General features: G+C 41.3%; 1 protein-coding gene across 6 annotated transcripts in view; it reads right to left on the minus strand.

Moving 5' to 3' along the window:
* baiap2b (BAR/IMD domain containing adaptor protein 2b) overlaps positions 1–14,739 on the minus strand; it is a 77,463-nt gene that overhangs the window by 34,463 nt on the left and 28,261 nt on the right. For all 6 annotated transcript variants that reach the window (XM_080872409.1, XM_080872408.1, XM_080872406.1 and 3 more), the window contains one exon: positions 12,114–12,200. In XM_080872409.1, the coding sequence (XP_080728535.1) occupies positions 12,114–12,200 (87 nt within the window). The remainder of the gene's footprint in view (positions 1–12,113; positions 12,201–14,739) is intronic.

Below are 14,739 nucleotides of genomic sequence, written 5' to 3' on the forward strand. Positions count from 1 at the left end.
CCGGGCTGAACTCAAGCACCTCTATCACACACAACTGCACCAATGTTGATTTCAGCCAGAGGGGGGTAGCAGAATACTGAAGAGAGGGCGCAATTAAAGGGGCATTCATTTCTAGAATATAACAAAATATCAGATTCTTGGGGAGGATTCAACTTCCTTGTTAATTTATTTCTATTATTCTCATTTCTGGCCATTTTCCTTTATATTTCCCTCTGAGAAAATATTCAGAATTTCTCACCATATATTAGCAGAAAATGTCCAAATAGAGAGAAACGAGTGTGTTAAATCACACAGGTAGCCCTCAGACATTAGTTTCCATACTTCCTCCCTCACTGCCAACAAAACTGCCTCTCAGCTGGTAATAACATTTAAAGAACTGGCCTTGGTCATATTTCTGGGTTTTTAAATATGTACCTGCAGGCTAATTTACGTTGTTCTTCATTGTCCCTGAGGAGGAAGACTTCTCTCTCTGATTCTCATCCCCTTGCAGGCCAGAGTTCAGTCTCCACATCAACATACTGAGAGCATCTCACTTTAACTTTAGAGACATTCACTTCACTTTAAACTTTAGAGCAGCAGATGGTGACCGAAAGGTCGCCCTGCCACCAGCTGCTGAAGCATATAAAAATAAATAAATCCTCGTTTGAGCTTTTATGCCTCCAAGGGCAGTTCTGACTGATAACAAGCTGGCATGGGAGCATAACTATCACCACAATGTCTGCAATTTAGTAAGAGACAAGCAGCTGAACAATGAAGCAACGCATATGTGCCAAAAACTGCAATACCTCTAATGACCACTTGAGGCAGGCTCTAAAAGTGAGACGGTTACGTTTAAATATTCAACTTTACAGCAGAAATAAGCAAGTTTGCAGCCTGCTACCAAAAACTGAACCACACAGCTTAACTACATTTGTGCTGTTATTGCCTTTATTGGCACTTTTGTCAAATTATCTGATAAATACCTTACCCTTCATTCTAATTTGTGTTGTACAGTTATTTCATTTTTAAACCTTAATTTATATTTTATTCCTTCCTAGTTAAATTTACCCTTTTTAATTTTTCATATTTATTTCCTATCTTATTCATAGCCTTTTCCTTTTTGTTTTCTTTAGGTCACGAGCAGTTGTCCAAGCATTTCACTACATATCGTACTGTGTATGACTGTGTACGTGACAAATAAAATTTGAATTTGAATTTGAATTTAAATATGCTCTACTGAGAGGTAGACCTTCAGTTACGGTGGTGTTCTGGTGTTTTATTTGTCAAGCAGCACAATAATAAACAGCAATACACTATACAGTGCAAAGCCAACAGCAGATCTCAGTATGGCTGCACCGATCTTCTATAAATAAGTAAAATTTGAAAGGCATCTCCTGATCCATTTGCCAAAGTTCAATACTATTACAGCCAATGGGAACAAGGGTCAAAAAATTAAAACCAACTTGTAATAAAGAAAAAAACTGTTAAAGAGCCAACAGGTCTCACAGTGCTCCTCTGTGGCTTTGACCCACAGGCTTTTATCACCTGGAAAATCCCCAAATTCCTGGATGTTCTTGTTTAATTGCACCCATCTAATCCAAAATCTCTCCACCTTGCATTGTGAAATATCGGACTTCTACCCGGCAGAAGTAAGCTGCTTACTGTTAATCAGAGCCGATCACAACATCTGAGGCTTAAAAGGGAGTAAAGCACTCAGCACACGCAGGTCCAGATCAATTAAAGATTAAATACACAATCGCTGCTTTTGTCTGCAAAATGTTCTCACAAACCAAGACTCAAGCAGGCCACACTCTCACAGTTAGTCGCATTGTCTTCCACCTAGGATGACATTGTTCCTTCATGCTGTTCTTGGAAAAATTAACACAAAAAGGACACATCTAGCTAACAAATGAAAACCTAATGCTCAAAAGCAATTAAGTGAGATTCAAAGGTTTACAGCACACATGAGAAAAACACAACAGCTCAACATAGATGGGCTGAGAAATAATGACTCATAAATGCTGAGAAACCAAAAGTGGAGTAAAGTTGATTTTAAAAGAAAAAAAGCAGCAATCACAGTTCGCTCAACACTCCAGTGACTCAACTGCCAAACCACACTCTGTCAGTGGATATGTACAGTAAGAGCAGTTCAGACTGCAGGGTGGGAACAAGCCCATTACTCATTTGGGCAACCAAAGGGCAGCGCTAACATCTGGGTTTATTACCCCAGCTACTTTTCCATGCAGCTCCTGGGCTTTAAAGAGTGAGAAGGAGGGAGTGAGCCACAGTTAATGGCCATATGAAGGAAAGTGTTTTATGTAGTGTGCATCTCTGCAGGGACTGTATTATAGAAGGCTGAAAGCAAACAAGCAGCTCTAATCCCCAGAAAGCTGCAGTGAAGGGAGTACAAGGTGCTGCGGGGAGATTTGTCCTCCACAATGCCGCATGATTGACACCGTTATTGTTGTGCTCTTCTGGGTCTTTAATTTTGCTAAACACCGGCTGCATCAGGGTGCATATAAACACCCCCGAGAACATGTGCAAATTTCCCCAGAAGTAGTAACAATGCTTGATTTAGCATTCAGATTTTAAGTATCCACTTGACAACAAAGTAATAACAAGTTTTTTTGTTGTACTCTCAGTTAATCAGCATAACTTTTGGTGCATCTGTAGTCCAGCTATAATCCTGCACTCCACCGGCAGTAAAAACCCAAGCTGACATGTTAAAAGCTGTCACTGCGTTTCATCTTATAAATTACAATAAGGGCACAAATCCCGCTGAAGTGAGTGTAAACATGTCATCTTAGATCTGGGCTGTTTGACGTCTTCGCTTCTGCAGTTTATCGGAAAGAAAAATGAATCTTTTAAAAGCGCGATCGAGCTACAGGAGATCGATAGGAATGACTGGCTATACATAATCATTACGTGGTGGCTGATGGGGTGCTAAATGAAGAGTGATCATCTGTGGCAGAAGATGCAAGCTGCTACAAAGACGCAGGCACAGAGTGGTGGATGGGATTTCGACAAATCAACAGAGACCCAGGCAGGTAAACACAATTTGTGTCATCTTAAATCATTACTTCTGACCTCTAATCGTTTCTCACAGTGAGAAATGTACAAATAAAGAAAAAGAAGATATATTTGCTCTGTGTGCTTGTATAGAGTTAGCACACTGAGGCACAGGCGACAGTGGGAATCAGGGTATAATGTGGATTTCAAGCCTATAAACATCTCTTCTTCCACTAAATGGGGCATTGCTTTAAAAAGGCATGACAGAGGAGAATTCATTGACAGCTTCACGCTACAGCTTGGTGACAATAAGTTAATAATGAGCTGACAAGTGCCACTATGTTCGGTTTTTGAAATGGATAAATACGCAGAAAGAGAAAATCCCACAAGCCTGGGAGGAGACAGGCATCAACAGCCTAACAACAGCTTCCTGTGCGAAACGACTCGCATGTATGAAAAGTGTCTCAGATCAGAGTCTCTATTATCAGCATCATTAAGTCACCATTTGGCCGACTACCCACATCAAGGACAATGCGACAGCTCAAGGACATTTTATAGTCCAACACATTATTAAAGCCACATTACCATCCCATTAGAGACATTTGCTAAATTAATCACTACACAATCCCTCGCTGATCTCTTTTTTGTCAGTTGACTGACACCCAAAAAGACGTCCAGCTCACTGTTGACAAGACAGCTTGTTTTAAAGTGCTGATGAATTGCAGTGGGTTGTATTAATGAAGGGCAGGTGGAGGTGATCAAAGTGCCGGCGCTCAGGCCTTTGTGCTCACTCGGCAGTTTGGTTTTGATTTGCCAAGAGACTGGGTGGAAGCTGCTAACGAGCCGGGAGCACATCGCTTCCTGTCTCGCCTTCCTTGCTCTTTCTTCTGCATCTCTCTCTTCACCATGTCTCTTGTTTCTTCCTCTTTTTGTTTCTCTGCATCCTCCCTCTCCACCTGGGGTGACATGAGGACAAAGGCAGGAGCAGTAAAGGGAAGTTAAATTAGCAGGGCAGCTCTGCTCTGGTGATGTCCGGGCAGAGGAAGGATAGTTTGGTACCCAGTCGCAGATTAGCCACTTGGGTTTTCGGTTACATCACCAGTTAGGGAAAAAAAGCTGACAAAAACTGTATCTTAAGCCCTTTTGGAACACTGCGTGCTTTGGTTCTGTCCTAATTTAGTCCGATTGATTGAGGAAGTGAAAACAAAGCCAAACAAAGTGTAAATCATGAAGCTACCAGACAGGACACAAACAGCAGTCTCCTGACTGACAAACCTGTGCATTTCTAACGACTGGCAATGACGACAAGAGGGTAGCTCCAAAATATTTATATAGTATATATTTTGGAATATATATCAAATATTATTTTTTTTAATCACACATAAGTTTGGATTTTGGTAAGGCTTAAAAGTTGGTGGCACAGCTGTGCTGGCAGGTAAGCATTTAAGCCTCGCCCGCCTTGATCTGCAGTCACGGGTTTTGGGTAGTGAATGAAAGAATGGGATCACAAATACAAGCGGTGGAAATGAGCTTTCTCCAAAGGACAGCTTCCAACTAACTTAGCGACAGGGTGAGGAGTTCAGTCACTCTGAGTAATCAGAGTAAAGTTGCTACTCCTCCACATCAAAAGGAGTCAGTTGACGCGGTTCAGGACCCTGACAAAGATTCCTCCTGGGCGAGGTGTGCTAGACATGCCCATCTGGGAGGTGGCCTCGGTGTAGACCCAGGACATGCTGGAGAGTATGCACCTTCAGCTCCTCTGAATAAGCTGGACGAGGTGACTGGAGAGAAGGAAGTCTGCACTTCTCTGCTTACGTTGCTGCCCCTATGACCCGTCCCCAGGTTCCAGCAGCAGCTAAAATGCTAAAGTTAATTCTTCAAAATGTGGAAATTTCAGTGACTATGTCCATCGTTTATGTGCAGTGTAGAGCATTACTCGACCACGTCCCCTACCACCCGGCTCTTTGCACTCTTTAGAGTTTTAAAAGAGGACTGAAAGACTAAATTGCTGCATCCGGTTCATTAAAGTGCCAAAGTATACCTTAATGCATCTCTGCAACATCAGTAGTATCTAAAGGACATCTAAAGGGCAGTAGCAGACACCCTGGGATGAGATGGGATGTACTTACTTCATTATGTACTAAGACCTTCAGGAGAAAAAAAATTATAACTCTCCACAGAAAAAGGAAAACTGTCCTCGCTTCGGCATGAAAGCAAACACTAACCGATTTATCATCCTGTGCTGTGTCCCTCATCATTCCAGTTGAGTGTAAACTCCAGTAATATCCTTTCGTTTTGACTTTGCACGTCAAGCGATGGTTCAAAATGCTGCAATCAATGATTTTTAAAGTTATACACGGTCATTTGCTCCTGCTGCATTTTCTCCCCTCTATGCAGAATGAATGTTGGCTGAATTCAGATTGGAGCTGAAGCTCAGGGGAAATTCTGCCTTTGCTGGATCAGAAAAATGAGGGTTACACTGGGGTCAACAGCTTTTTTTTCCCTAAAGCTGAGCAGCATGAGATTTCAAGCAAGACACATTTGGAGGGACACCAGTTGTGCATATTATGGAAGAATTTCCCTAAGCGATGGCCTTAGAATGTCACAAATGATGTTTTCATGTCCCTCTTTACGAGCCTTTATTATTGCTTTCATCTTGTTTTCTCTACCTCTGCTTCAAAGAGCGAGTGCTCATATTTCTGCTGCCGCCATCCAGCTGTGCAGCATGAGAGGCGATTCAAACCACTTCCCTCTGCAACACCAGCTAATTATTTGAGAGACAAATGAGGGGAAAATTATACAGTGAAATTTGCTGATGAATATTGAACCACAGGAAGGAATTTTTTTGTCTTTCTGACCCGTCAGAATTACATTCTCCCCCACCGTTGCCTAATTGAGTCACTGATTGCATCTAGCCCTGTTCCCATTTGTGAAAGCGTGCTATCCTTTAACAGTATGTTGGCTGAAGTGGAGAAATATGCCTTAAAGGTCGACACAGTTCTCTAATATGTGTTGCAATGAATTAATCATCCAAAGGGTAATTGTTTCCTGGACCTTAAATTTGGCCATCTAAATTAACCTTAAATTGATTTAATGAGATGGATGTTATGCTACAGAGTGCTCAGCCCACGGCAATGAGAAGACACGGGATAGATTTTAATTTGATGAATAGGAACAAAATGAGAGCATAAAATATGCGGATACACCACGATAATTTGCTCACACGCATCCCAAGTGAGCTGGAATTCTGGTGGAAGATAGTCAGGAATCATGAGGTCTTTGTGCTTACTATGGAATTAAACAATAATTAATATATTTCATGAATAACAGACACAGAAATATAAAAATCTACCTAAGAGCTGATGTATAGTGAAAGCGCTATAAATCAGTGCTTTAGAAAATAATGTCCTAATCTAATTGTAAAAAAGACAGAATGGGGGATGATGCTGCTCTGTTGGCCTCATCGGAACATTACCATGAGAAGACTGTGAGAAACCCGGGATCAGAATCTATGCTGGAGAACAGTTTGTGGCTCTGTCTGAGCTGAGGGAAGACTTCTTAACCGGTGAAGTTCAGTTATCTCAAGGTCTTACACGGGAGTGATGAAAAGATGGAGCGTGAGCTGAACCGGTGCGGCATCAGCGGTGATGTAAATGTACCAGAGAATCCAAGCGAAGACAGAGCTGAGCCAGAAGGCAAAGCTTCTTTTAATATGTGCTATATAAATAAATTTTGATTTGATTTTGATTTGATTTTGATCTACCAGTCGATTTACAGTTGAACCCTCACATATGAAGCTGCATCTTTGCCACTGGCTGTCCTCAGCCTTAAAGACAGACATCCAGAGGAGGCTTGAAGCTCCTGCTCTTTCACATCAGGAGGCGACAGCTGAGGTAGTTTGAACATCTGAATAGGATGTCTTTTTGGATCTCATCTCCATTTGCTGCCACCCCAAGCAGACTTTGTATGAGCAGAACAGTTTTAATGAGGTCATCTTTTATAAGGCTCATGATATTAATCCTGTTTTGTTGAACAATCCTGCTCCATGTTCTACCTGCGGTAAGACATACGTGAAAAGCCTGAGTAATGACGAGATTTTAAAGTAGATTTTAATGAATGCGGGTTTGGATGTACAGTCTGCTGATTTTAAATTAGCTGTACTGCAGGAAACGATAAGAAAAGCCAAAGGGCTGTTTTTCCTCATGCTTCCAGCAGGTTTTGTGTCTGAGCACAGACCTGAGTGAGTACAATCCCTGCCTAACGCTGCATTTGAATGGCAGAGACCTTATATGGACAAAGGGGAACCGGAACTGCAGGAGCCTCCTATTTTTTTTGCTCACAACCATGCCCATATTTAGTATACGGAAGAAGGATAATGTCATTTTCATCGATACTGACATCACCGGCGAACCATGTTTGGGCTGCGGCTCGCGCGCCGAGCTCCTCTCTCCTCCTGCTTTGAAGCAGCTCCAGTCGCTGCGTTTCACTTAATCTATTTTTAGAAATGTGTGCAGAGTCGGCGTGTTCTCCCAGGGCTGCCTGAGCTCCCACATCAAAGCGGGGGCGTTCGCAGACACAGAGCGTAGTGAAAGCGGAGAGGATGAGTGGGATGACACTCCACTCTGCAGTCATGGAGTATCTCGTCTCTCCTCACAGGGAGTCATGCAGCAGAGCAGTTGTTCAAACTCTGACAGCATCGCGTAAATTAAGAACAAGTGAATGAAGCACAGCGGTGCATCATTTCCTCTTCCTGTCACAGTTTCTCAAGTGTTGTTTAGCATGTATGACACCACACGGTCCATCTCTGTCCCCGTGTGGAGATGTGTGTCAGTTTATTTTAAGGCTGCAGGAGTGGATAATAATCATGTAATGCTTTCTTGCTTTTTAGTCAGTTTGATTATGGCCTGCTCTGGCATGTGAGGGTGTTTGCTTGTACAATAAGTCTATTTATGAGTATGTGTTTGTGTGTCGGCAGCTCAAGTCTACTATTAAACTGTTCCCATGTCTCCACAGCTGCTTCTTAAGTGACACACAAAGCTGCCAGAGTGTTTAGTTTAAAAACACCGTGGTGAGCATCTCTGTGTTAGAACTTCTTTTGCAGTTTGACACATTCATAAACCTCTGCTGTTAATAACTGGTGCTGAAAATGGGTTGAAAAGCAGATTGAGGCTTTATTATGAAACATGCATTAGTCCTTATTACATTTCTTTTGTAACGCTATTCACGGGTAAAGGCTGGATTAGTTCAGCGACTCACGCTCAAATAGTAGAGGCGGTCTCCCACTGATCGCAGCTTCAGCTTCTCACTGAGACATCGAAGCTTCACTCAGCATATTGAACCCACGATCACTTCTGATGCATCCATCAGTGTGTGAACATCCATATACTCCATATATAATGCTGTATGTGAAGGATAAACGCCTTGTATGAATGAATGAACATGTTTTTTGGTGTAAAATGCTCAAAGTGGCCAGTAAGGAGAAGAAATCCACAACACTATTTTACCGCTGGTGTCACCAGAAATCCTTAAGTCAACCTTTTTTGCTGTATGCTTATATTTCAAGGCTTACATTTTGCTTTTTTTACGAGTCATTGTTTGGTGATAGTGCCAGAAACAGAACAGCAAACCCATGTAGAAGTCCTCAGAGCTTGAAAAAAACCACAGCTGGACTTCTTCAGGTTTTTAAGCTGTTCCGCCTCTCATCTAAGAGGCTTCTTAAGCTCTGAAGAGGTAAAACATCTTTTCAGGATCTACAGGTTACCATGAAATGGATAACTGGGAATATACACAGACAGAAGTTTCAGTTAGGAACTAGTTCCTTCGCCACACTGAAGCCAGGCTGTCCACACGGTCCTACAGCAACTTATGGTACTGGTCGAAGGTTGCTGCCACCTGGGGTAAGGTGCAGGGTGCCTTTTAAATCAAACCACTAAATTTCACCAAATAAGTAACTTTCAATGCCTTAATCTAACCAAGTGGTTTTTATGGTTGACTTACCTGTGACTTAGCCCACCTCCACCCTTTCAGCCTCCTCAAGTGGACTCTGCAGACCAACTTAGGACAGGCAACCAGTATTGACCAGGTGCCACTGCTATAAAATGCCTTGTGCTTAATGATTAGGCACAAACGCCATCTGACAAAGTGGATTTCACCATTTACAATTACAGGACAAGAAAAACTATCACAGACTCAAACTGCAAACGTCAGCCTCAAAGATTCATTCACGATTTCATTAAAACATCAGATCTTCCACAAACAGGACACTTATTGTAACTTAAAGCTGTTCAATAATGTCTAATATGATCAACTTTCGCGCCATCTTTTATTTAAGAGGAACGGCAGTGATCCATTTAGCCTGGATAAGATCAGAGCTGCTAATGTGTGAGCTAATTCATCAACAGTCCAGTGCTTTTTCCATCCCACATTAAATTTTTCTCTTTGACCATCAAGGTCAATTTCTCAGCCCGACTTCACTCCCCTCCTCATTTCACCCTGTCACATGCAACTCTCCATCCTCTGCTCATGTGCTAATGCCATTAGCTGCTGTTCATCTTAATGCGCTGTGATTAATTACATTGTTTCAGAGAGTACAGTCGGAGGTGGCGGAGCCTTTCTGCCAGATTTCACTTTGAGAGTTGAAGCAGTCTGTAGTTCGGCCCTGTTACTTCAGCTCCACGGCGCCAACACATTTTCTCCTCAACAAAACCCAATTAAAGGAACAATTACAAGTTGGACGATTTTACAAATCTGCCTTCATTCCTCATTAATTATGAAGTTTGTGGTAAAGGCCTGGATGAGTGATTATCCCCAGCAAACACGCACACAAACTCACACACACAGTTTTGCTTATCTGGGATTCTGTGCTCGTGGCTCCGGTCACAGCTACAGACATGTGCCAGCTGAGGAAATTTAGTTCAGTCACACACACAAAACCAAACGCACAACCCTTGTTATCTGTTAATTAATAAGCTGGCAGGCTTGGGAGTTTTTCCACATTATGCAGCAACAATGGTGCTCAGTGTTTCCTCCGGCTTCTTCTGGAGCAAAACCGGCAAAACTGGCAAAAGGAGGCTGTTTACTTTATAACGTATCATTGAATTGGTCTAATGAGAAAAATTGGATAATTATCTCTCATCGCCTGCTCATGTATTTTTAATAATTCAGTATCTCCAGAAAACGTTCATATTTGTCTACTACTATTGCAGAAAAGAAAATCCCACTGAGACACTGTCATCTATGGATTAACTGGGAGAACTTTGATATAAATTGCACACTTCATACCGAGTGACTGCAGAATCATCCACAAACTACATTTTTCTTCTGTTTTCATCAGGTAATTCAGTGAAGCCGTGAGGCTTAACACCAGTAATGGAATATGCTAAAGAATCCACAAAAGCAATAACCGCCGTCAGAAGGGCTCCCCCTCCGCTCTGCACAGACCACAGCCGCTCTGAGCGCTGCTGATATGCAGAGACGGCATCAATCCATTTTGCTCAGCCTAGTCTGTCATTTCACTGGAGGCGGAGGGAAGTTCTGCTGAGTTGTTAAAGGGCTGCTGAGTCATGGTTAGGCTGCTAGAAAAAGAAACTGAAAAAGAAACACAAACATGCAGACAAAAAGACTACAGAAGCACAGTCGTGGAGGACAGAGAGCATGAAAGGCAAACAGAAGAGCAACCAAGCTGATGGAAATGGGGATGCAGAGATGGATGATGGGATGTCCTGTTAAGGAGTTTGCACACAAAGTCAAAAATTTGCATTTTTTAAAAAGAATCATCTCTAATGTATGAAAAGCGTTCATGTGTAGTGCATATTTGCATATATACACAATAAGTGACTCCTACAAACAGTTGCAAAACACTGTGACGGACATTTTGGGAGAAATATTTACTCATGATGAAAATAGTCTTGGTGTGCAAAGGCCTTTCCTCCTACTTTTAAGTGGCTTTAATGATTTATATTTAAAGTTAGTCACCGGCTTGGATGTTTAAACATTCAACCCTAAAACAGTGTGATATGAAAATGATTCAAACTACATAAAAAAATCATGGAGGCGAAACCGAATAGATAAAGAAAAGAGCTTTTCATATTGGAGCTCTACCCGGTATTTGCTCAAAGAGAGAAAGGGAGGAAAAGCGAAAAGATGTAGCTCCAGAAGAAATGCGAGGAAGCCCCCAAAAAAGGTCCTCACATGAATAATGGATGCAGCTTTTATATCCTCCTCAGTCACCTCAGATATGTCTGTTTCACACTCCTCTAACCATCTCTCCATCCTTTCTTCCTCCTCTCCTCTGCTGATTCAGGACACGCCTGCTATCTTACATCCCATCAAGGTGAAGGAAAGAAGAAGCCTCCACAATCCCGGACTAACAAAGACTCTGCACACGCCCCGGCATGTGACCTGGTCTACAATTATAACAGTGCTGTCCTGCTTCATACAACAGCTATCAGCTAGTTCTCATCAACACCAGTTATCACTATAGCTGCGTCTATACCAAACAGAACCAGAGCTGATCCAACCGAAACCAGACGACACGCTGCGTGAGAGCAAAGGGAGCTGGGAAATTTTTATCCTGACAACTTGCTGGAAGCGCCATTCAAAACAGGAAGATTTTTCATTAGCACTGTAAATATATTGAGGGCTTATTATGAATAGAAAGCAAATCCACCTCGCCATGTGCGCTCTTGTGAATACCAAATGCCAAACAAATTTGTAAATTTATTACTCGCTCACAGCGGTGCAATAAAAAAGTGACTGGAAAGCCTTTATCTTTCCGGAATGTGAGGAAACAAGGGATTAACCAAATGGGCAAGCTGTGACAATCATGCAGAATTAATTCTTCTCGAACCAGAATGTGTTTCACTGTATGAATTGGAGGTGATAATGTATCAAATAAGCTCTGAAGTGCAGGAAAAGACAGGCTAACGCTCATCTTTAAGATTTACACAACGTTCTGAAGCACTTAAGTGCTAGAAAAACATCTGTGAGTGTGTGTTTGGGTGTGTGTGTCCAATTTCAGGTTGGTCATCAGCTGCTTCTGCCCTACAGTACGATCCCATCCACCATCTGCTTGTGTAACCCCCCTGTACCCCATCAAGGGTGCTACTGCCACTACAAGGACTCACCAACATCCTTAGAGCCTTGACTTTCGCTGGCCATCTCGCCCATCCGCACCAGAGCGTCGAAGTAGCCCTTTGCAGCATATGTGACACCTGGAAACATGGAAGCATTGGGCATCAGATCAAGGGTGCGGAGTTGAAATGATGTCTTCTTCAGCTCTGCAACCATCCCCTACAACCCTCCCCTCCCCCAGAGAGGTAAGGTTGGGAGATCGACAGGCGGAAATGGAGACCAGGCGGGAAAAGAAAAAGCTCTATGGAGGCAACTACAGGAAACAGAAATCTCAAGACTGCCAGGTTAAAAAGCAAAGCACAACCTTTCACCACAAACTACTTTGGAAAAATCTATTTTAAAGGATTAGTTTATCCAAATTACAGGAAAATTAAAAAAACAAACATGTTATTTGTTCATCTTCCCTGTTCTAATCAGTTTTAAAGGATTTCTTTTTTGGTCAGATTCTGGGTCAACAGAGAAAATGTAATATGTTTTTTGTTTTCTTGCAAAGTGAATACCATCCAGGTAACAGGTTTCCTATATTCAGCAGAATCACTCAGTAAATTTCCAAATTTGAAATGTGGGCATTTTGAAACCAACAGACTCTCTTCTTCTTAATTGACTTTTTTATTTCCTATTTACCTCGTTTATTATTACTTTCCTTATTTATAATTTACCAGGAGAAACATTTTTAATGCTTAAAAAAAGTAATTTTGTTGTAAGTTGCACAAAGGTTCTTTTTCAGGTCATAAAGGGAAAAAAAAGGTTTCTCTATTCTGGGCTATATATTGACAATGAGTTTGTTTCTTAGTTTCCTCCCATCATACAGTAATCTTATGTCTAAAATGTGAAAACAATGCAGTTTTCAAGTAGACATCACATTGAAGTAAACCGACAACCCGACAAATCCTGCATTTCACTGATCTAAATTTTAGGTTTATACGTTTTTAATCATCATCATCTGATACATTCTCTGATTGGAGTAGGCAGCACTCAGAAAATAGAGGAAATAGAGTCATGTGACGGAGCACACACAGAGCGTGACGGAGAGAGCAGGAACTGAGGGGAGGGGAAAGAGCTCGGGTTTTTGGTATGGAGAGATCACAGAATCATTTTATGTCTGCTACTTTTGTTTATTTGATCTTTTTTCTGGATACAGTTCCAAAATTAAATCATCCATCAGTTACCCTGACCTGTCATCAGTTATAGATCTGCATCACATTAAGTCGAAATATCAACTCCCATTTAAACTGGTCTAGTTTATCAGAGTCTGGTGATATTTAGTCTCTGGCTGCACAACATTGTAGTGATGAAGACTTTGAAGATCTGTCCCTTGGTTATTCACTCAGCCAGGGTCACATGAGTTAGTCTAGGCTCAGTGAGAAAAGCCTCTCGGCTCCAGGAACCATCGTGAGAAGGATCTTATTCCATTCTTTGAAACTGATGATGACTTTGTCTGTTGTGTTGATGTTGAAACTTTTATTTTATTTTATCGTTTATTTGTGGGTTGTGAGTGTGATACAGATGAGTGGAGGAGGAAAACTCAGCCTGAAATCAGTCGTACTGCATAAAGGCACTTTGCATCCATCCCAAAAGGTAATTCTGTATATTTAAAAAATAATAATTATGAAACTATAACAGCCTCTTTGGAGAAGTGGAAATACAATGAGAAGAAATGAAACATGAAAAATATAAAATATGAATATTTGTATTGTTTTTTTGTTTTGTTTTTTTATTCAGTGCCATGTAATACGAATAACGTGAGGGCATTTTAAACATTGTTTACCCTCATGGATCCAAAACCTGTTTGAATCTGCTCAATAATGCTGTAACGAACTACAAATGGAATAAAGAAAGCTAATGGCACTTGTAACTTATATGCAGCTGCTTGAGATTAATCTTAAAACCGATTTCCTCATTGTCTTGATAAAGGTATGAGGCACCAAACTTCAGGGCGATTATCAGTGTGTGAAGTTATGATTTTATGTGACGTGTCGCCCTCGCTTGTCCAAGACAAATTTCTCCCAAGGGAGACAATAAGGACTAATCTAATCTAATCTCATCTAATTTAATCTAGACCAGCAGAGTAATGTTTCTTCTCTAGTTTAATAAACTAGCTGATTGAGTTAAATTTCTTTTGGTGGTTTAAAACTCCAAGTTTGTCCTTCATATACAGGTTATAAATGTTTTAGTCTAATCAAATTAGTTATGAACCTGGACCCTCAGATTTTGGACTAAATTAAACACAGATGCTGTAGAGGTTCTGAAATATAAGCAAAAACACCAAGTAGGTGAACAATATGTTTGCTTTTTTGAATATGTGCCACTTGGTGCACTTGAAATTTACATTATGACAGACAATAAAAATGATTTGCATGGCATAAGCAGAAAAAATAAGTATTCTCGTAATTTGGATGAACTAAAGCTTTAAAATCCTAATGGCACCTCACATCTTTACAGCCCCATACATAATAATATGCTGACAAACCCTTTCACAGCAGTGATGTGTAAGCACTCTACAATTCAAATACTGTCGACCATTATTCTCTGCGGTGTATCGCCACAGAAGCCGGGGACACGAGCCGAGACACGGCGGTGACTCAGGGCTTAGAAATGAGGGCAAGACAGCCTCAGGCA

This window comes from Rhamphochromis sp. 'chilingali' (assembly GCF_963969265.1).
Source record: "Rhamphochromis sp. 'chilingali' genome assembly, chromosome: 22".
Lineage (NCBI taxonomy): Eukaryota > Metazoa > Chordata > Actinopteri > Cichliformes > Cichlidae > Rhamphochromis > Rhamphochromis sp. 'chilingali'.